This window comes from Pezoporus flaviventris, unplaced genomic scaffold (genome assembly GCF_033815535.1).
Source record: "Pezoporus flaviventris isolate CSIRO_AGI_PZ_B2104156 unplaced genomic scaffold, CSIRO_AGI_Pfla_v1 ptg000041l, whole genome shotgun sequence".
NCBI classification, from domain to species: Eukaryota; Metazoa; Chordata; class Aves; order Psittaciformes; family Psittacidae; genus Pezoporus; species Pezoporus flaviventris.
Genome location: NW_026892589.1, coordinates 13,192,631 through 13,214,587, shown reverse-complemented (window position 1 = coordinate 13,214,587; position 21,957 = coordinate 13,192,631). Strand labels below are relative to the sequence as shown.

The 21,957-nt window shown below is 57.6% G+C and overlaps 1 protein-coding gene across 1 annotated transcript; it reads right to left on the bottom strand.

The window, feature by feature from the left end:
• Positions 1 to 5,746: 5,746 nt before the first annotated feature.
• SH2B3 (SH2B adaptor protein 3) lies at positions 5,747 to 21,592 on the bottom strand. Its single transcript, XM_061466392.1, has 7 exons — positions 20,816 to 21,592; positions 8,615 to 8,716; positions 7,966 to 8,057; positions 7,782 to 7,873; positions 7,409 to 7,614; positions 6,906 to 7,077; positions 5,747 to 6,293 (listed from the first exon to the last, which is right to left on the bottom strand). The coding sequence occupies exons 1-7, from the start codon at positions 21,563 to 21,565 to the stop codon at positions 6,004 to 6,006; spliced, it is 1,704 nt and encodes a 567-aa protein (XP_061322376.1). The 5' UTR covers positions 21,566 to 21,592; the 3' UTR covers positions 5,747 to 6,003.
• Between the last annotated feature and the right edge of the window lie 365 nt (positions 21,593 to 21,957).

Below are 21,957 nucleotides of genomic sequence, written 5' to 3'. Positions count from 1 at the left end.
CCTCGGCGTGCGTGTCGTGTGTGTTAGCTCTGCTTTGCCTTAACGCCTCCTGCAGCTTTCCAGCCCAAAGGGAGCGAGTGGTTTATGTAGAATTGTACAATAGTTAGGGTTGGAAAGGACCTTAAGATCATCCAGTTCCAATCCCACTGCCATGGGCAGGGACACTTCACACTAAGCCATGGCACCCAAGGCTTCATCCAACCTGGCCTTGAACACTGCCAGGGATGGAGCATTCACAACCTCCCTGGGCAACCCATTCCAGTGCCTCACCACCCTCACAGGAAAGAATTTCCTCCTTAGATCCAATCTAAACTTCCCCTGTTTCAGTTTGAACCTGTTACCCCTTGTCCTATCACTACAGTCCCTAATGAAGAGTCCCTCTCCAGCATCCCTATAGCCCCCCTTCAGACACTGGAAGCTGCTCTGAGGTCTCCACGCAGCCTTCTCTTCTCCAGGCTGAACAGCCCCAACTTCCTCAGCCTGTCTTCATACAGGAGGTGCTCCAGTCCCTGATCATCCTCGTGGCCTCCTCCGGACTTGGGTGGCATCAGGTAAGCTTGGCTGTTGTGCGTGTACCCCCCCATAGCACCGTATCCCTTGATATTTGACGTGCAGGGTGATGGAGGGTTTTGAGGTTCTGTGCAGGTTTCTTGTACTGGGATGGAGTCCCTAAAACCTCAGCTCTACACTGAAGATGTCGGAGCTGCGCCTTGGGGCTTAGGATGATAAAGTTACACAGGTCAGTGTTACTGCTGGAGAGGGGAGGAAATTGGGGTAAGCATTCCATAGGAAAATGGCTGGGAAAGGGGGTGGAAGGGGTTGGAGGACAGAGCTGTTTACCACCTCCTGCAGTAATGCACAGAGTAATTACAGCTGCTTCTAAAGCACTGTGGTGTTTCTCACTGATGTGTGCAGTTCCATCCTATGTTGGTGAGCCCAAAGATAATGGAATCCCAGCCTGGTTTGGGTTGGAAGGGACCTCAAAGCTCCTCCAGCTCCAGCCCCTGCCACGGGCAGGGACCCCTTCCACTGGAGCAGCTTGCTCCAAGCCCCTGTGTCCAACCTGGCCTTGAACACTGCCAGGGATGGGGCAGCCACAGCTTCTCTGGGCACCCTGTGCCAGCGCCTCAGCACCCTCACAGGGAAGAGCTTCTGCCTAAGAGCTCATCTCAGTCTCCCCTCTGGCAGGTTAAAGCCATTCCCCTTGGCCTGTCCCTGCAGGCCCTTGTCCAAAGCCCCTCTCCAGGTTTCCTGGAGCCCCTTTAGGCACTGGGAGGTGATGCTGGTTAAACTGGATGATGACAGAGCAGCTCTTCGGAGGCAGGATAAACGAACTGCACAAACTGCCACGGACAGCAGTTAACAGCACGTTGTGGCTTGGTGAAAAACATGCTGGGGAATGCTATAGAGACACTGCTGCATCCTCGCTCCTTCCATGTCAGCAGTGCGGTGAGGTGGAACGAATTGGTGCTCAGGTGGGCAGCAGGGGGCATGAGACCTTCACAGACTTGAATGAGGCTCCTAGGAGGGAGCAGCTCCCTCACACAGGCTGCCTCTTGCCTTTCATAGCTAAGGGAGAGTTCTTCAGCATCCAGCATCTGTTCAACACAGCACCCAGGCACCTCGAGAGACTGAGGCTAAAAAGTGAGCAACAACGTTCTAGAAACAGTTTATTAAGAGCAGATTTCTTTATATTACGGTAAAATTGCATTACTCAAGAAATAAGTTACTTGTACAGTACATACAGAGACAATATATAGAAAACCCTGCTACGCAAGAAGAACTTTCAAATCAATGCACTTGGCACCCACCAAACTGTTAGCTTTAATCACGCTGCTAAAGGCTGCGATGGGGAACGCGCCGGGGCCTCCCCGCCTCTGCTAGCTGCTGGTGGAGGTTGGGTCTGGTCCCTTTGAGCAAGCTCCAAGTTAGTCAAGACTTCAAGGTTCTTCTGTGCTTGTTAGAGTCAAACTGCGCCGGTTGGATGGCAGCAGTGATGGGGGGTCCGCAGAGTGAGAAATGAGAAGCTTTGGCCTCACCCTGGACCTCTTCTTAGAAGCTTTGCCCCAGAATAGTTGGAATGTAAAGGTGACTGGGGAGGCAACGGTGGTGCCCGTGTTGGGTGACCTGCTCCTGTGCTGGTCCTTGGCGATGGGATGAGGGAGGGAGGGAGAGATCAAATAATGCTTTATCTCACGAACTCCTTTAGAACCTGGCACTCATTAGGACCCACAATGGGATGGTTGGGATGTGGCTAGTACACTGGTCTGCCGGCAAACTGCAAGCGGTCCCAAGGTTAAGAGGGAGCTGAAGGGATGTTCTGGCTGGACCCAAGTCCTGTGCTGTGTGCTAGGCCAGGTCCCTGCTGTCACAGAGCGAAGGTGCTGCCCGATTTGCATCTTTACCACCAAACACAACTGTCCTGAGTGCTGGCTGGAGCAGGGGCTCCCCTCCTCACATCCTCGGGGATGCTGTGAGTGGCCATGGGCTGAGGGCTCAGCCGAAGGCACCCGGAGTCGCTGCCGGCTGGGTCATGGCTTTGTTATGCTGGATCCACACTCGTGTTGTACGTGCCCATCGCAGGGCCAAGGCACAAATGGCTTTCATCCAGCTCTAGGAAACGTTCCTTGTCCTCCATGGGAGACCAGGAAGCGGCCGTACCTGCAGCACACCCGTGCAGGGGGCTCTTCCCTTGGCTTCCCCTCTTAAATTCGATGCTGATACTTCCTAAGTGCCCATAAAGCCCCTGTGGGTCAGGGAGCTAAACCTGCCGAGTCCATTGCTGTTCCCAAGTGCCTAGAAAGACATAAAAATGCCTTCAAGTTGCTTCCATTCCATGGAAGGGAATGGCTTAATGCCCACTGCTCATGAAGAGGATGGATTGATGTAGCTGGCAGGAGCAGAAGTAGGGCTGCACGGCCGGCTCGAACCTGGGTCAGAGGCCAGATGCTTTCCAGAACTGGGATTTCAAACTCCTCCAGGAGCTGGGGAAACAGCCCCAAAATCCCCTTGGATCCCAGCGTGGCTGGGATCTGACTGCAGGAGGTCTGAACTGTGCCACAGCAGAGGTCTATGCTGGGGAGGTGGTGGCTGGACGGCCTTTGGGTACCTCACTGGGGAGGTTTGAGGTGGAAATAACTCTATTAAATCACCAGAGCGCCTTTCCCATTGCTCACCGGTGCGGAGAACAGGAGTGCACAGCCCTGGATGTGGCTGATGGGGTGATACGGAACCCAGGAACCCAACGTGTCTTCTGCTCATCAAGCACAGCAATTGCCATTGGAACCACAGAGAAACCCCTTGCAGTTAAACTGCAGGTTACAAATACCTCATGCAAGTGCACGTTTCGTTGTTGGCACCGGAACAATAAGCCCCGGCGTGCCAAAACAACCCATCCCAGCAGCAGCAGCAGCATCTGATTTCTCTTGGCAAGGGCTGTGCCGGCTGTGAATAGCATTCCCTTTGCCCAGCCCGTTCTTCCTTGCAGATGCTCTGAGCGGAGGGTGATTGGGGTGAGAGCACCTCGTCTATTGGGGAAAGGCCCCCTTTGAATGCAGCTGCCTGAAGAGCAGCTCTTCGGCCGCAGCAACGTGCAAGTGTCATCCCAGCGCGTGCTCCGGGAACCCTGCACCAAGCACGGCAAGGAGCTGACACCTTCCTCTCCATCCCTGGAGATGCAGGACCGTGGCGGGGTCTTTATGCGCAGTGCAGGGCGCTGACTTCCCTGGCACAACCCAGCCCTGGTTCTGTGCTCCTGCAGCCTTTGTGCCGGTGCGGGGAGGGGAACGGGATGCGGATGCGGATGAGGAGCTCCAGCTGAGGACAGGGCCGGCTTTGTTCCTCGGGCAGCTCTCCGGGTTTGGCAGCGCTGGAGGTGCAATTGGCTCCTCAGGCTCTGGTTTCAGCTGAGAGCGGGTGACGGCTGCGCTGCTCTGCACCAAAATGCAGGATTCATCGCCTTGCACCCATTTTCGAGTTGGTTTAAACAGAGGAAGGCTTTGCCTGCTCCAAATGCACCAACACAGCCGGGAAAGAGCAGGGGCAGGAGATGGGGAAGCACAAGGTGCAAGTCCCACAATTGACGATGCCCCGTTCCTCCCAGCCCTCTGTTACTACTGATAGACCCGGATTTACTCTGCCCCATCCATCCTCCTGCCTGCACCAGCTCTGCCCTTCCCAGCCCAGAACTTGCCCTTCAGCTCCCAGCCCTGAGCACAGCTCAGTTCCTTGGGCTTTGCCTCCCAACCAGGCTTAACAGCTAAGCCCTGCCTGGAGGCTGGGGCTCTGCAGAGCTCCCTAAACTCAGCCCCAAGAAGCTTTTCCTTCTTGTTTCCTTGCTCTCCAATGAATCCCAACCTGGGAATGCGCCTGCGGGAGGGATCCTGCTTCCGTGGCAAAGCCAAGGAAGGTAAAAACAAAGAGGCTTTCCTGTGAGGAGATTTGAAGGCGATTCTTGCATCCAAAATCCCTGGGAAACCTGGAAGTTGAAACATCCCCTTCCGCGTGTCACAACGGCTCCAGCCCTTCCTCATTCTTAATATAACAGCAGCTTCCAAGCAGCGGTTCCTCTTGGCACAGCACCAGCAGGTAAAGCCTGGAAGAGCAGTGGAGGCTGGGACACGGCCACGCTCCCGGCTCCGGTGATGCTCTCCCGTGCTGGTGCCTTCATCTGGGATAGGACACGTGGAGCCGCAGGGATTAACGCACGGTGATTCCCATTGGAGTCACGGCAGCGCCTGTGTCTTGCTTGGTGTGCAACCTGTGCAAGCAAACAGAGCTCTTCTGCTATCAGGGGCTGCCGGGGAGATGCTCTTCCTCCAGGCAGGGAAGTGTGCACCATAGGGACCCCCCCTCGCCTGCAAGAGGCCGGCGCATAGCTTTAAATACCAACAAATCTCTGCTGTGCAGTGATTTAAGGGGGAAATAAAGGCAGATGAGAGCAGGGTGAGTGCTGGAGAGGCACAAAATGTTTTTGGGGGAAACACACTTTAGATTTGTGCCTAAAATGGTTCCATCATGGGGATAAAATGCCTCAAACACTGGGATAAAACACCTGCATCACCGGGATACACCTCTATCACTGGGGTAAAACACCTCCATCACTGGGATACACCTCTATCACCGGGATAAAACACCTCCATCACAGGGATACACCTCTATCACCGGGATAAAACACCTCCATCACAGGGATACACCTCTATCACCGGGATAAAACACCTCCATCACAGGGATACGCCTCTATCACCGGGATAAAACACCTCCATCACCAGGAGGAGCAGTTTGCCATCAGTCTCTGCGCTGGTTCTCCCCTAGTGACATTATTAACGATGGAGCAGTTAGTGTTCACGTCTCAATCAGCAAGGCCGATGGTGTGAGTGTTCCTCTGGCTGGGGCAGGGAGTCGCTGCAGCTGCTCTGGGTTAGACAGAAGGGTGAGAAAAGCCAGGGTTTTGCCTTATCTAAACCCAAAGCCCTAACTCTGATGGTGACCATCACCTTCACCCGATGCAGGAGCTCAGCTCCAGCAGGCTGAGCTTGGCTGGGGGCTTTGGCAGCAGCAAGTGCTGGGGCAGGAGGATGGGACCCGTCTTCGCCGGAGCAGCAACTGGTGATGAATTACAATCCACTCCTCTTTTTTCCTTTGCCTTAAACCAATTCACTGGGTGCAACTCAAGCCCCCGGGGGGGGACGCTGAGCCCGACGGCGCGCTGCCCGGCACGCGGGGACTCAGGCACGAGAGGCGTGTGTAAACAGTGACAAAGAAAGCTTTGATTATAACAACCAGAAAATACAACTAAGAGGCCCTTTAACAGGCCGAAGAGAGGGAGCACACCCGGACTGGAGTGAAAATTACCCCCTTTCCTTGCAAAAATACAATGCTCATCCCTAACCAGAAGGAAGAAACGGGGCACGTTCGGGGCACGTTCTGTCCCTCCATGGGATACCCAGCAGGGCTCTGGGATTTCTCCACCCGAAAGCGCATCCCGGCGCGCGGCAGCCCCGGTCAGAGCGCTGTGTACTGGTTGTCAACGGCACGGACGTGGCCCCGGCCCGGTGCCTCCACCTCGTAGTCCGAATCGCGGGGCCGGGGCGCCGGGGGTGCCCTGCCGGGGCGCAGGCTCTGCGCCAGCTCCGACGGCGGCGGCACCACGTGGAAGATCTGCTCCGATGGGGGGCCCAGAGGGGGCTCGTCGGGGCCGTGAGGACAGGAGGAGCTGGTGGGGCTGAGGCTGAAGGCAGGGCTCCAGCTGGGAACGGGCAGCGGGAGAGGGACCGTGGTGCTGGAGCCAGGAGCTGCGGGCGAAGGGCAGAGATGGGCGGTCAATGGGATGCTCCTGCCCTGTTGCTCCCGGGTATCGGGTGTGGTGCTGGATGCATCCTGTGCCCCCCCCATCTGCAGTGGTTTGGGGCAGCTTCTCCTTTCTCAAAAGAGGAAGGTGGGAGCTTGGGAGTCACCTTTTGTGCTGCTTCCCTGATGCTTCCGCTTCCCCTCATCCCATGGGCGGCTGCCCAGCCCCAGGGGACCAGCATCCACCCCAAGGACCCTCCTGCTGGGACATTCCTGCACTCCATAGAACCATGGAATGGTTTGGGTTGGAAAGGACCTTAAGCTCCTCCAGTTCCAACCCCTGCCATGGGCAGGGACACCTTCCACTAGAGCAGCTTGCTCCAAGCTCCTGGGTCCAACCTGGCCTTGAACACTGCCAGGGATGGGACATTTACCACCTCTTTGGATAATGTGTTCCAGCGCCTCAGCACCCTCACAGTAAAGAACTTCTTCCTTATATCCAGCCTGAACCTGCCGTGTTTCAGTTTGAACCCATCACCCCTTGTCCCATCAGTCCCTGATGAAGAGCCCCACTCCGGCACCCCATGGAACGTCCCCATCCCTCCGTCCCCATGTACCTTGGGGCTGGGGCAGGACGACAACGTAGCTGGACAGCCGGACGTCGCAGGCTGTCCCGCACTCCAGCGGGATGGGGTAGCGATGGAAGTGCTGCAGCATCTCCACGATGGAGGAGAAGCGGAGGTGTTGGACGCGGCACTGGCCCCGCTCCGTCAGTGCCAGCCGCAGGTGCTGTGGGGGGAAACATGGACCTGTTACCCTTCTACCAGCACCATTGCAGGAGGAGATGATGGGGGACACAGGGATATTTGGGGTAAAGGGGGACAAAGGGCCTTAACATGATGTGCTGCATCCTCAGTGCCTGTATCACTGCATGGATTGTCCCCACCAGGGATGGGTATGGGTTCACCAGCCCGCTGCAAGCACCAGGGCAGGGACCACAAGGGAAGAGCATCTCCATGGGGCGGGATGATGGGACATGGACCATGCTGCGGGGGGGAACACTCCTCAAAGGGCTCCCGCGAGATTCCCACCCCCATCCCACCCCCTCTCCCGCCCGTACCTTGGCTCTGCCCTGGAAGTTGAAGGTGAGCACGTACTCGCCGCGGCGCGTCTCGCTCTGCCGCACCAGGAAGACGCCGTGTCCCTCCAGCCCCCCCACCTGCACCAGGTGAGCCGCCTTCACCCGGGAGATGGGCCCATGGAACCAGGGGCAGGAGGAGAGGAACTGCTCCATCTTCGGCCCCGCCGCCTCCCCAGGCATCGCCCCTGTTAGGGCATAGGGATGAGTGCCCCTGGGAAGCGGGGACCCCCTGCCCGTCGCCCCCATCCACCTCCCCTCTGCACATGGGGATGCTCCATCAGCCAGGTGGGATGCAGAGACTCCCCCCCCCCGGCAAGGGATGCCCCATCCCCAGGGCGTCCCCGCTGCTCACCTTGGCCCTGGGTGTCCGTGCTGGTGGTGGGGCTGGAGGCTGCAGGGTTGGGGTGCCAGCACGCCAGCAGCTCGGGGTCACCACCATCAGACCTGCCGGGATGGGAGAAGCCAGGCTGAGCCCTGGGGGGGGACGGAAGGGTCATCCCCATGCCCAGGCTTGGGGGCATCCATCGGGAGCTTACCCCCTGCGAGCACATTCCCGGATCTCGGCCGTCCAGGAGCTGAGCTGCTGCTCGTCCCCTGCCTCAAACAGGATGTCGGTGGCGTTGGTGACCTGGGGGACATCAGAGAGGGACGTGAGAGGGGGCTTCAGAAAGAGAGGTACGTGTGAGGATGCTGGAGAGGGGCTCTTCATCAGGGACTGTAGCGGTAGGACAAGGGGTGATGGGTTCAGACTGAAACGGGAAGTTCAGGTTGGAGATAAGGCAGAAGCTCTTCCCTGTGAGGGTGCTGAGGCGCTGGCACAGGGTGCCCAGAGAAGCTGTGGCTGCCCCATCCCTGGCAGTGTTCAAGGCCAGGTTGGACACAGGGGCTTGGAGCAAGCTGCTCCAGTGGAAGGGGTCCCTGCCTGTGGCAGGGGTGGGAGCTGGAGGAGCTTTAAGGTCCCTTCCAACCCAAACCAGTCCATGGTTCTATACTCAAATCCCTCCCACCCATGCTGGGCACCAGCCCTGACCCCAGCGGGTGCAGAGCACCCCCCGTGCACTCTTCCCCAGTCCAAGGCTGGGAAGAGGAACTGAAACTTGGCTCAGGAGCCTTTGGCAACCACATGAGCTCCGGAGGGTGGGAAAAGCCTCGGGATCGGGTCTGCACCCCTCATCTGGTCCTTACCTTGAGGACGAAGGTGTGCAGGTTATCGGGCATCTCGAGGCGCGTGCACCTCCGCACCTCCTGCACGGCAGAGCAGGCAGCGTGCAGCTTCGGCTTGGAGCCCTATGGAGGGTAATGGGATGGATGAGCTGAGCCCCAGCTCCGTGAACCACCCCCAAACATCCCACTGCACTGTGGGGACAGGGCTGAGCCTGCCAGGAGCCACCCAGAGCACAGCAGGCAGCAAGGAAGTACCCGGCTCTGCAGGGAAATACCCCACCAGCAAGGAAATACCCCCTGTGGCATGGAAATACCCCATATGGCACTGCTGGGACAGCCTGCACAGAGCGGGACCCATCCTGGTACCCGCAGCAAAGGGATGGGGTGAAGGAGAGGAGGGAGAAGGGGGTTCCAGCATGGCAGCGTGGTTCAGGGAGACGGAATGTACCCACAATGGGGAGGGACACTGGGATGCAGGCAGGGAGCCCCTGCAGATGGGCGCAGGGGTCAGCGGCTGCTGACACAGGCACATGACAAAGTGCTGAGCACGGACTTCCACAGAGGTTAATAATACCCATCCGGGCAGCTTTCGGTTCCCCTCCTGCGCAGCACGCTCCATGTGCCAGCAAGTGAGGCTGCGGCACGTGGCACCCGCTGGGATCAGGGTGTATCCGGGGTGCCAGGGACCACCCTGAGTGCCAAAGGCCCTGGGGGACCCCTGGATCCCAACCCCTCCGTGCTCATCCCTATGGCCAGACACAAGCCACATTTAAAGAGTCTGTGGATGGACAAAAGGACAGGGTACCATGCTCATCCAGCCTGGAGAAGAGAAGAATCCAGGGAGACCTTAGAGCAGCTCCAGTGCCTAAAGGGGCTGCAGGAAACCTGGAGAGGGGCTTTGGACAAGGGCCTGTAGGGACAGGCCAAGGGGAATGGCTTTAACCTGCCAGAGGGGAGACTGAGATGAGCTCTTAGGCAGAAGCTCTTCCCTGTGAGGGTGCTGAGGCGCTGGCACAGGGTGCCCAGAGAAGCTGTGGCTGCCCCATCCCTGGCAGTGCTCAAGGCCAGGTTGGACACAGGGGCTTGGAGCAAGCTGTTCCAATGGAAGGTGTCCCTGGATGAGCTGGATGGGCTTTAAGGTCCCTTCCAACCCACACCAGTGGGGGAGGCTATGAGGATGCCCAACAGCATTTGCCAACCAAAGTGCCCCAATCCTGCTCCAAGCTTGTGCTACTCCCAGTAGCATGTCCATCCCCCATCTCTCCTCCCTCCCTCCACGCTCTCAACTGAGCACTCGGTGTACTTTGGGGCCGGAAACGCAGCACGAGAAGGATCAGGCCTTATCAGCAGTGAAAAGAAAGTTCTTAGAAGTCGCTCATGCACCAGGGTTTGGTGCTACCGCAGCATCGCACGGCATCCTCAGCCCCATTGGCGACAGTGATTGCAGCTGCAATCACTGTCGCCAATGGGGCTGAGGATGCCGTGAGATGCTGCGGTAGCACCAATCCTTCATCCCGAAGGACTTCCATTTTCCTGCATCATTGGATAACCACCGTGCCCTGTGTCAACTCCAAAGGGGGCTGCCCATCCTGGCTGCTTCCCCACCCCTCAGGGTTGTGACACCCAGCACGTCCCCACGCTTGCAGCGTTGTCTTGGCACGCATCCCGACCGCGGCGCTGGGATCGGCTTCCTGCTTTCCTCGGAAGCGGGGAATTTCCAGGAACAGGGAGTTCGCCGAAGCCCTCCGCGTCCCTCCCCGGGGATGGTGCGGATGGGGAGCAGGAAGGGGAGAAGGAAATGATGCAGCAGAGAGATAATGGCACCCGAAAAAGCAGTCTGGCTTCGGAGAAGTGCCTACCACAAGCATGGTGTGCCTGCCCCCCCCCACCCCCTGTACCACAAGATGCCCGGCTCTGGTACCCAGAAAGGGATTTCTTGGTAAGCAAAACTGCACACTCAACACACCGCGTGCTCACCCAGCACCCACGGGCTGCTGCTCAGCAAGAGAGGTGCCACAGCAGCAGCACCACGGGGCTGGGTGCTCCTCGCTGCCAGCTTGGGATGCTCAGGAGGGGATGCTCATGATGTTGCCCCAGCTCAGCCCCTATGCCCATGAGCATCATAGAATGGTTTGGATTTGATTAAGATCACCCAGTTCCAAACCCCTGCCATGGGCAGGGACACCTTACTCTAAACCAGCTTGCTCCGAGCCCCATCCAACCTGGCCTTCAACACTGCCAGGGATGGAGCATTCGAAACTCCCTTGAGCAGCCTGTTTCAGCCCCTCACCACCCTCACAGTAAGGAATCCCTCCCTTACATCTAACCTAAATCTCCCCTGGTTAAGTTTAAACCCATTCCTCCCTATCACTACAAAAAAAAAAACCCAGCACGAGGTTGAGCACCCCTAAAATCACCCAGGGCCACGATACCCCATGAAGCAGCACCCCAGAACACAGCCGCACCGTACCAACGCTGCACAGTCCTGGTCCTGACCCCTGGGCCATCCTGGGACGTGACACCGGTGATCTCCAGCTCACAGGGCACCAGATCCTGCTGCCCCCTCTTCCCCAGGAGCCAGGCACTGCTGGGGACATTGAGCCACCGATGGGGACACTGATCGGTTGGGGATGGAGGAGCTCTTGGCACCTCCTTAACCCCCAGGGATCTGCATCTTTGCGCTTAGCAGGGAATTCTTCCAGAGTTTAGAATCAGGAAGCCCCATCCCGGCCAGTGCCAGGGGACACGGGGAAAAGTGGGAGATGGATGAAAACACCCCCAGGATGAACCCCCCTCCTGCTCCCTCCCCCGAGCATCCTACTGGGGAAGGGCACCCCACTGCACCCCCATCACGGGGAGCACCAGCACGGCACAGGGAATGCCGGCACAGCCCCATGCACCGGGCACTGTGCCCGGGTCAAAGCTGGGTTTGCCGGCACCTGATGACTCCAGGAAGGATCCCGCGCCGGGAGCACGAGCTGAAGGTGAGGCCAAGGTCACAGCTGCACCGGGGCGTTGCAGGCGCAGAGGAGCCGCTGCGTTTCCGCTCGAGTGGCTCTCACCGCAGCTCCTGCCCCACCGCGCTCCCTGCTACCCGCGCTGGCCCCAGAGCCATGGGCACCGGGCTCCTTCCGGCATCCTCCCTCCGCAGCCTCTTCCCGCTCGCCTTTCCTGCTCCCCGGTGTGGGACACCTGCTGAGCATCGCGGCCCCCGTGCATCTCTCCAAGGAGACGTTGGATCGATGCTTTTTTGGGAAGCAGAACTCCTTGGAGCCCACTCGCACGGGCTGGGAAAGCTCCTGCCGTGATGCTCTGAGGCGCTGCTGCAAGGAGCACGGCCCGGATGCTGCACAGGGGACACAGCAGATGCGGGACAGCGCTCCCTGCTCGGTGCAGAGGCAGGCAGGAGCTTTCCAAGAACGAGAGTGAAATCACACTGCCACAGTGCCCACATCCGGGAGGGCCGCAGCCCAGGTCTGAGAGCAGCAGCTCCAGGTCTGACCGGCACCAGCAGGATGCTGGCACCACCACTCAGCCAACCACTGCCAGGTCCCCAAATGCTGCCACCACCCATAAGGCACAGGAGGGAGCTGGAGCCAACCGCCCTTCGCAGGGGATGCGGACAGTGCCCGGGCTCCTGCTGGCAAAGGGATGAGAGTGGTGGCACAGCAATGACAGCGGTGGCAGGGCGATGGTGCAGAGGTGATGGTACCGACGATGACGGTGGTGGTGCAGAGGTGATGGTACTGGCATGGTGATGGATGATGGGAAGAACACATGGCAATGACCGTGGTGGCACAGTGGTGGTGATGAGAATGGCATGGTGATGACGGTGGCGGCACTGCAATGACAGCAGTGGCATGGTGATGAATGACGGCTGCAGTGGCACAGTGATGATGGCAGCGGCACCATGATGATGATACTGGCGTGGCAATGATGGCAGCGACACGGCCCTGTGCAGAGCAGAGAGCAAATCCTTCGAGAGCAGCGGGCGCCGGCGCTGGCCCCTCCATGTGCAGGGATTTCCCTGCGCTGCTCTTTCACTTCCACTCTGAGTCACACCATGGGACATGCCACAGGCCTTTGGGCAAGGACCCTGATGGATACAGGCGAGCTCCATCGCTCCTTGTAAATCCCAGAGCCCCCCAAGCACCCCATACACAAGGGATAAACCTCAGCCGGAGCTGCAGTGTGACGGATGGATGGATGGATGGATGGATGGATGGCCACCGAGACCCACAGCACTGTGAGCACCAGATTGTGCTGCTGCCAAACCACATCCTGCACCCACAGGCCCCAGGGAGTTTTGTGAAGTTTCCCAGCACACAGCCTTATCCCAGCGGAATGCTGGGTGAACTGGAGGGGAAACACGTCCATTGCTGCGGTGCAGGGCAGCAGCAGGGTCCTGTTGGGGGCACCAAGGGCTGTGCCGGAGGGTACAAGGTGTTTGCTGCACCGGTGATCATCCTTGTGGGGTTCCACTGCGGTAATCCCAGTGCTCATCCTCGGGAATTTTGCAGGGCACATCATCCTGGTGTTTGGCCTTGGGGGTTTTCCCTGTGGTTAAACCCAATGCTCATCCTTGAGGACTTTGCACCAGCGATGATCCCAGCACATATCCTTGGGAGCGGTGTTTGCACCATGGCTAATGCCAGTGTTCATCCTCAGGGATTTCCACCACTGCTCATTCCCGTGTTCAGCCTCGCAGCATTTATCCTCCAGTAATCCCAGTACTCCATGGGGTCCTCTGTTCTAGTGCTGGGGACAGGGCCTGGGATCCCACTGATTCAGGCCATTACCCTACACAGCCCCATCCTCTCATGTGCCTCCTGAAACCCAAATCCACTGCAGGCCCCCCCCGAGCTCAGCCCAGCCCGTTAAAGCTCTTGGGGAGGACCCCAGGGTGGCACATTCCCACCCCACCGCCTGCATGAACCTGTTCACTCTGAAACCTGCTGACAGCAGCAGTGAGCACCATCAGGGGGCTGTGTTCTGGGCTTGTGGAACTGGAGGTAGGAGGTTTTCTGCCTCTGTTAAGCAGAGAAACACAAGAGGTGATCCCAGACCCCAGCCATTACCCCCCAAACCCTCCCCTCTGTACATCCGAAACCCCAGCGCATCCCAACCCACCAACACCAGAGGCACAAAAGAGTTTCCAAGACACCGCATCCCCGAGCATCCCCACAGCCCACAGCAGGGACAGAGCCATCCCCGAGGGGACCAGGCTCCGCGGTGACAAGAGGCACCGTTGTGCCAGCCTGAAGCGCTGGCTCGGGGGTGGCCGGGGCACAAAGCGCCTTCTGTTCCCATCCTGAGCGGCTGCCGAGCAGGAAAACACAGCCCAGACCCCATCAATCCTGATGGAAATAAACCTGGGACACGGCAAAACACAGCCCAAGAGCCACTGGGTAAATCCATACCCATGGGGAGGGATTTGGGGGTTCCATATAGAAACCCCCACCCCATCCTCGGGTCTGATGGCCCTGCTTTGTGCATTGATAAACATCCACTGAGAGGCGCAGACATCCATGCGAATGAGTCAACATTCCCTCTCCAAAACCTTACAAACCACCCCAAAACCAGAGAGCCCGGCGGCTCTCACTCGCAGCAGGGTTTGGGAAGACGAGGGCTATAAACAGGATCTGTAAACAGGCAGCATTTGCCAGCCCCTTTCATTTGTGTCTTATTTTAAGCCAAACTCGCTTCCAGCGTGGGCTGCTTTAATAATTTCCTGGAATAAACAACAAGCATGGAAAATCAACAAGGTGCCTGCGTACGAGCAGAGCCGGCTGCAGCCGGGGACTGAGCCACCCCCAAACCCCAGCCCCAGAGGGATGGGGAACAGGGGGTATCCAGCATGGACCCCACAGCATGCCCAGGATTTTGCATCACCCCGAGGCTTTACCTTACTCAAGGGTTTTGTATCAGCCAGAGGGACGTTTCCCTGCATACCCCCAGCATCTCATGTGCCTCCTGCATCCCAAACACACTGCAGGGGCCCCCCAAGCTCAGCCTCTTGAAGCTCACTGGGTGGCTCATCCCCACCTCACCACCTGCAGGAATCTGTTCACTCTGAAACCTACTGACGGCAGCAGCGAGCACCATCACCTTGCTCTGCCCAAATGAATGAAGTAGATCTTGCCCCAAAATGCTTCATTTTTAGCATCATCTCAAGGCAAGACTGAACACCACGATATCCATCATGCATCGGTTGGAGCCGGGACCAGCGGTGAGGAGGGGGGAACCCTTTCAGCCCCTGCGTAGCCTCTCACTGCTATTTACCTTTGAGAGAAGCAGCGCTCAGCCTCGAAACACCCAGCAACAACCACATCCTGGGCCGTAAAAAGAACGAGAAAAAAGGTAAAAAGAGACAACCACCCAAAAGAAAACACCACCGGGCACCTCACACCGGGTGCCAGGGCTGAGCGGGACCCAGCACCCACCAGCACCCTGCATCCCCAGCTGCGGGAGGCTTGGGTACAGACCCTGAGCACTTTCCCAGTCCCCTTCCTTGAGATTCTCTTCATATCTCCATGTTTTGCTCCCATAGGACAAGGGATAATGGTTTTAAAGGAAAAAAAAAAGGTAGATTTAGATGAGATACAAGGCAGGAATTTTTTACAATGGGGGTGATGAGGCACGGGGCTAGGTTGCCTGGAGAGGTGATGGATGTCCTGTCCCTTGCAAACACTCAAGGTCAGGTTATACAGGGCCTGATCTAATTGCAGATGTCCCTGCTCATGGTAGAGGGTTGAAGCTGGATGAGCTTTAAGGTCCTTTCCAACCCAAACCAGTCTATGATTCAGTGATCCCCAGCTTGCCCATGGTGCTCTCCTACCTGAGCAGCTCTGCAGCATCCCTGTGAGACAGCCCTGACCATGAGCATCCCACGTGCTGGCAGGCAGCAAAGCATCACTGCCTTAAGCATGGGGGTCACAGCAGTGGGATGAGCACCCCAACAACAGCAGGGTGGACTTTAAAGGATGGGGTTAAAGTGAAAGGAAAGCCCCTGAGCCCCTCTCCTGCAAGCCCCAACAACCCCAGCACCGGGGGATGCAGCAGGTTGGGGCTGCTTCATCCTGCACCCATCCCCTCACAACCCAACCAAGCCCCATCCCAGCAACACGGTTTCCAAAATAAGAAACTCTGCTCTTCAGCAATTAGCACCAGGGCTGTGGTTAAGCTGCTAAAAGTGTTTTTTCCGTGCATGACCAAGGATGGAAAAAGTTGTGGTTAATAAATGACAAATAACCTTTTGTCTCATTGCGCTCCCACCCTGCGATACCCAAAATGAAAATATAGGGGGGGGGAAGGGGGGGAATATAGAGAAAGTCACTACCAAAATCTCACCAAGCAGCTGAAAGGATGCCCCAGCCCTTTGCCTTCGAAGAACAGTGAGCAGCACGGCACCAAAAGCAAAGCTGGGGATGTGCTGCTCGCCCTGCTCCGCAGTGAAAGTCTGCGGTGGGTTTCGGTGCGGCTCCAGGCACCTTTGGGTGATGCTTTGCCTTTCCCAAGGGAATCGCAGTACAACCAAACCCCCCAGCTCTTCCCCCATAGCAGGTTTCCTGGTTTCAGCCTGGGGATGCCAGGAGAAGGATGAGGTCCCTTGGGGATGCAACCCAAGGGGATGCCAGGAGAGGGATGCAGCTCTCTGGCCACCCACTGTCCAGCCGCCAAGGGATGATGCAACAGGGTTGCTCTTGGATAGAGGAACAAGGCAGCAAATCCCAGCCTGGGATCAACATTTTCATGACAACAAAGAGAGAAAATGAGATGCCGTGCAGCCGGCTTGCCCCTGGGCAAACCATGGGGACAAGGGTAGGAGCACACGTGGTCCAGTCTGCTCCAGCTCACAGGATGGAGGACACCAAATGGGATCCAGATCGACACAAACATGCTCTTCCCTGGGCCACGCGATGACGGGACGCTGAGATGCTTCCCATCAGTACAAAGCCTTTCTCATGAGGTACCCGTTGCCTGCAGGCAGTGGGTACCCTGCTCATGGTGGCCTTGGGAAGAAAAGACCATTTTGCATTGGTTGTTTTTGTGGGAATAGAGGAATGAAGGAGCTGACGGTGCTGCAGCAGCAACCAGGGCATTTGTGCATCAAACTGGGCACATCCAGTTTGTAAGCACAATTGTAGGTCACTAGTAAGAGGAAACATGTTTTGGATTGGAAGCAAAGTGTTGTGCTGCAAAAGACAGGGATTGCTCAAATCCCTGCCTGGGATAGGGATGCAAACACAGCTGCTGCTGGGATCCAGGCTTCCCATAATGTGGCCTCTCCATCCCTGAGGGCATCTCCCCCTCCACCATTGCCTCTCCACACATCCTCACTGAATGAACTCCAATTGCTCCTGGAGGTCCAAAGCAGCTCGAGGAGGAGCTGGAATGGGGATGGGGAGCTCAGCACCAGGATGACCCTCACCCTACGCCTGGTCCCAGGCACTGCGAATGGGAGCCGAGCGGTGCAGGACCTGATGCTCAGGAGGCGGCAGTTCTCAGAAACCAGCTTCAGGTGAAAGGAAGAGGAAAAAGAGAAAAGAGAAAAGAAGAGAAGAAAAAAAGGAAGTCAAAGCAGCCTCACGCTGAGCAGAGATAAAAATACTGCTCCTGCGGCCGCGGCTGCAGACGAGCCATGACACAGGCTCCGCGGGTTCTCTCCGGAAGGAGTCTTCCCGGCCTGTCTCGGCGTGCCATCGATTTACGGGATGCGCTGGATTTCATTAAAATGCTATAAAGCAAGCAGTGCAAATGCAAATCCCATTTCCCTTCCCCTTTCCTGTGAAAACATCTGGGCAACAGAAACGGCTCGGGAGGCTTCCGCTGCAAATCACGGTTTTCATGGAGCTCAGGGCTCGGCCATGTAAAAGGCACTTGGGGCTCAGCTGATGAAAGGGCAGCCCCGAACCCCTGCAGGTTGCCTTAAACTTGTGAAGCTGAAGAGGCCTCAGAGCTACCCAAACCTACAAGAGATACAGGAATAAATATCATGGTAGAGGAGAAAGTCCTTAGTGCCCCCATGGAAAGCAAGTGAGCATTGCCCTCCTACAGACATCAGAGAATCCACCTGGGCTGCACACATACGCCCATGCCCAGGGTTTCACTGGTTTTCCTGTGCACATCTCTATATACCCCCATATGTACAAGCACTACAGATACCCCGGTGCCCTAAGCCCAGTGGTGCCCTGCAGCCAGGCTGAGATGGGCTCCCAGGAGAGCTCCGCATCCAGGCATCTCCAAACCCCTCCTCTGCGACATCATTTTTCCAGCGCTTGAGGGAGGAAGGAACGATGCCAAAACCAATCCAGCAGCGGCTGCAAGCACGGGAATGTGAGCTGCTCCCTCTGCCCAAAACCCCATCCCATCCAGCTGAAGCTCCAGTGACATGACAGGGAATGGGATGCCCGCACGGGTGGCACCGGCTCTGCTCACTGACACTCACCCCTTCACCCAGCACAGCATTGGCCACCCAAGCAGTAAATGGGATTAGGGCCCTTCAAAGCACCCTGCTCCCTTTGATGCCAGACATGTTATGGGATTAGGCTCAGAGGCCCCATTGAAGTGCACCAGGGAGAAAGTAGAGGGAGGGAATAAGATAAAAGCTGCCAAAATGAGGGAGCAGAGGCCAAGCCATGGCCACTTCCCGCAGGCACCCTGCCCTTCCCAGGTCATTGCAAGGTGCTAAGTATTTGGAGGCCTGGCTTGATTCTCTAAAGCCATGAGCTTGAGCCGAATCTCCATTTACATTGTACTATCTAAAGGGTCTGGAGGTCTGTGGATGGGCAGTGGAAGGTGTCCCTGCCCATGGCAGGGGGGTGGAACTGGACGAGCTTTAAGGTCCCTTCCATCCCAAACCAGTGTGATCCTACGACCAACAGCATCACCAGATCAGGAGCAGATCCACAACACGGGCAGTGGCAAAGCCCTGTGAGCACCGTGGGGCAGAGCATGGAGGGGAGGGGGCTCCCTGCATCCTTCCCTAGTATTTATTTGCAAGGAAAAAGAAAGCAAAAGTAAATCACCACCGAGCTGCTCTGCTCCCACTCCTCTCTTTGCCTCTTGATAGGTTTGGGAAGCGGGGACCCACCAGCACCGTGGGGGCTTTCCAGCACCCCCAGAGTTCAACTACACTTGGTGGAAAAGGGGCTGGACTGAGTGTGCTGTAAAGGAGAGAGGATCTGGCCCTGGCCCAGTTAATTCAAGAGGAAGGACCCACCCTGAGAGTATTTGCACAGGAAGCAATTTACTGCGGAGACTCGTGAAATCCAGGGAGGAACATCCCCCCTTCCACAGACCTGGCTGAGAAACAGGGTCCCCGGCCTCACGGGGATGGGATCTCACCAGGAAATCTCTGCAGGATGGAGACTTGGAGTGCACTGCAAGGAATAACGCTGCAGAGCACTGGGTGAACTTGCAAATGGTTTGTTTTAAATGCCTCCTGCCCGTGGGTCAAAGGAACTGGGAGGAAGAATGTGCTGTGTGCTGGGCTTGCTTCCCAAGCAAAGTGGATGGGGGGAAATAGAGAAAAAAGGGGGGGGGAAAGGGAAAAAAGAAAGGCAAAAAGCAGTGTTTGTAAGCACCAGGTTCTGTGGGCAGGCAGCACACAGTGGGATGCTTGTCCTCTGGGTGGTGGGGGGCATAAGTGGGTGCCCAGGAAGGCCCTGCGTGCTGAGGACCCTGTGAAGGGGAGCATCCCCTTGCTTGGCTTTAGTTTTGGCTCTTGCAAAGCCCCAAGGGCAGGTCTGGCAAAGCCACTGAGGATGTGGAGGAGCAAAGCTGGCAGCAATGCATGAAATAACATCAGGTACCTCCTCCCCACTGGCCAGGCTGGTCCCTGCGGCATGGTCCGACATGCCCAGTGCCATCCTGGTGAGCGGGGGTATGGACCACACCAGCATCCAGTGATGCTGCCCAGGAGCATCCTCAAAGCACCCCAAAGTGATGCTGTTCAGAGCCAGACCTCCCCATGGCCGGGGATGGGGACACACACTCCTATGCAACCTAACAACATGATGGAGCAAAACCAGCTCTTACTTCCAGACTGTGCAATTTTGGTGGTTTTTCCTTATTTTTTTCTTTCTAATATTTAATATTGGAGCCATTTGACAGAAACAGCAGGAATTCAACCAGCTGCTCCCTGGCCCCACTGCCACAGTGAGCAGCAAACACAGCCCAGAGGCAGGGACAAAGCTCCAGCCCCAGCTGAGGTTTCCTCCTTCTGAAGCACAAGTTTAGTCATCAGAGTTAAACAAGCACAGAAAAAAAAAGGGGAGAAGAGGGAAAACGCAGCCCATGCTGCCTGCGTGGGACCTGCCATGGGGAGGAACTGCCTTTTGAAAGGTTAAACCCCCCCAGCTCCCCCTGCATCGCTCCCTGTTCGCTCACATCCTGCATCATCTCCGCTCCAGCCAGCCTCTAAGCACCACGGGAGCTCCCTGGCGTAGCCAAGAGCTGAATTTTGAGCTACAGAAGTACTTACGAACCTAAAATTAACTTCCCTTACAGGTCCCATGGGGAGCAGAGGAAGACTTTTCCCCTTCCTTTCCCAGCTTGCCCAGGCGAGCCAATGCCTTGGCTGCTGAAGCCACAGCAAACCAGAGGCAGGGTGAATTTGGGGTGTGCCAAACCCTTGTTGGGATGGCTCTGTGGGACTGGGGATGAGCGGGATGGAGGCCACCAGGCTCTATCCTCATCTCACAAGGCAGATGCTGGAAAACCCAGGTTTGGGGTGCTAGCAGGGAGAAACACAATTGCACCTTGACTGACTGTGATAATCAGTGCACAAATCGCCCTCAGCACATGGTCACAGCAACGTCCATCCCCCAAACACAGGTTCTCCTTCTCAGAGGTCTTAAATAAACTGAGTCCAGCCTTGCGAGGCTCCAAATGAGGGAGAGCAGCAGCAGAGCAAACCCATCTGGGTGCTGGGCTCGTGCCCAGATGCTGCTCATGGTGACAAACCCTTGTGGTCAGGGATGCAGCACGGTCCTGCTCCTCTCACTGGACATGCTGGTACCCTGGCATCATCCCCAGCCCTCAGCATCATCCCCAACCAGCACCATCATCCCCAACCCACAGCACCATCCCCAGCCCTCAGCACCATCCCCAGCCCCTCAGCACCATCCCCAGCCCCTCAGCACCATCCCCAGCCCTCAGCATCATCCCCAGCCCTCAGCATCACCCAGCTGACAGGGGCAGGAACCAGCAGGTCCTTACCTTGGGTGGGTCGAAGAGCTCCAGCACGTACTCCTCGCCATCAGACGTCCCCGCTCGCCGCAGCACCAGGCGGCAGCGCTGCCAGTGCGTCCCACTGTCCAAGGAGCTCTCATCCAGCAGCCCGTACTTGAGGACCCCCTCCTTGCGCACCTCGGGGGGCTGCTCCCGCGACAGCCCCCACGGCAGGATGCGCTTCCCCAGTCCCGGCTTCAGCGCTGCCTCCGCCGCGTCCCCATCCCCATCCGCAGGGAGAGCATCCGAGGACCGGCGTCGGAAGAGGCTGCGCCAGCTCCTGCGCAGCTGGCTGAGCGAGAAAGGCCTCCGTGCCGGCCCCAGCAGCTCCTCCGAGCTCCAGGACTTGCGGAGCCCTGATGGGGTGGCTTCGGGAGCTCGGCCGGGGGGCTCAGAGCCTGCATCCGCCTCGGCTTTGGTGGCCACCGGGCCCAAGGAGGCATCCGTGTGGCGCCGGTGTGTCTCCCGGTAATCCCGCGCGGGGCCGGAGGGCAGGATGCGGAGCTGGTTCATGGCGAATCCCTCCTTCACCTCATGGCAGAAGTACTGCTGGAAGAGGTCGGTGAACTGCACCGAGAAGTTCTCCGCGGCCAGGAGGTCATGGTGCGGGTGCTCGGTGGCGAAGCGCAGGTAGTGCCGCGCCAGCTCCTTGGCCGTGCTGATGGCGTGCAGCTCGCAGAACTCATGCCAGCCCCGGGGATGCGCTGGCGTGCCGGCCGGCAGAGCGTGCCCATTCATTGCCGTGGCTCCAGCGAGGCGGATGCGCTGCAAGACAGAGCACACCAGCGGGGTCAAGGGAGCCCCAGTGCCCTGATGCCTCCCTCCTGTCCCAGCAACCCGCGGCCAGTGTGGCCATACACCAGTCCCAACACGTACCACAGGGCAAAGAGCCTGGGGAGCACCGTGGTTGGCTTGGTGCCCATCAAAGCCACTTCATTCACCAGGGTAGAGCATGGGATATGCTGCAGCCAGTCTGGGGACAGCCAGCTTCCCGGTGAGTGGCACAGTGGAACCACTATGGCTCAGTGCCCAGCCATGCCAGACAGGACTTGGAGCACCCAGCCCTGCCGCAGCACCTTGCATAGAATCATAAATCACAGAATGGTTTGGGTTGGAAAGGTCCTAAAGAT

Excerpts from the sequence above, each read along its gene's own strand:
- SH2B3 (XM_061466392.1), bottom strand. The coding sequence starts at position 21,565 with ATGAATGGGCACGCTCTGCCGGCCGGCACGCCAGCGCATCCCCGGGGC. Across the intron at positions 8,058-8,614 it reads TGCACACCTTCGTCCTCAAG|GTCACCAACGCCACCGACAT; the intron begins GTAAGGACCAGA and ends GATGTCCCCCAG. Across the intron at positions 7,615-7,781 it reads CACGGACACCCAGGGCCAAG|GGGCGATGCCTGGGGAGGCG; the intron begins GTGAGCAGCGGG and ends ATGCCCTAACAG.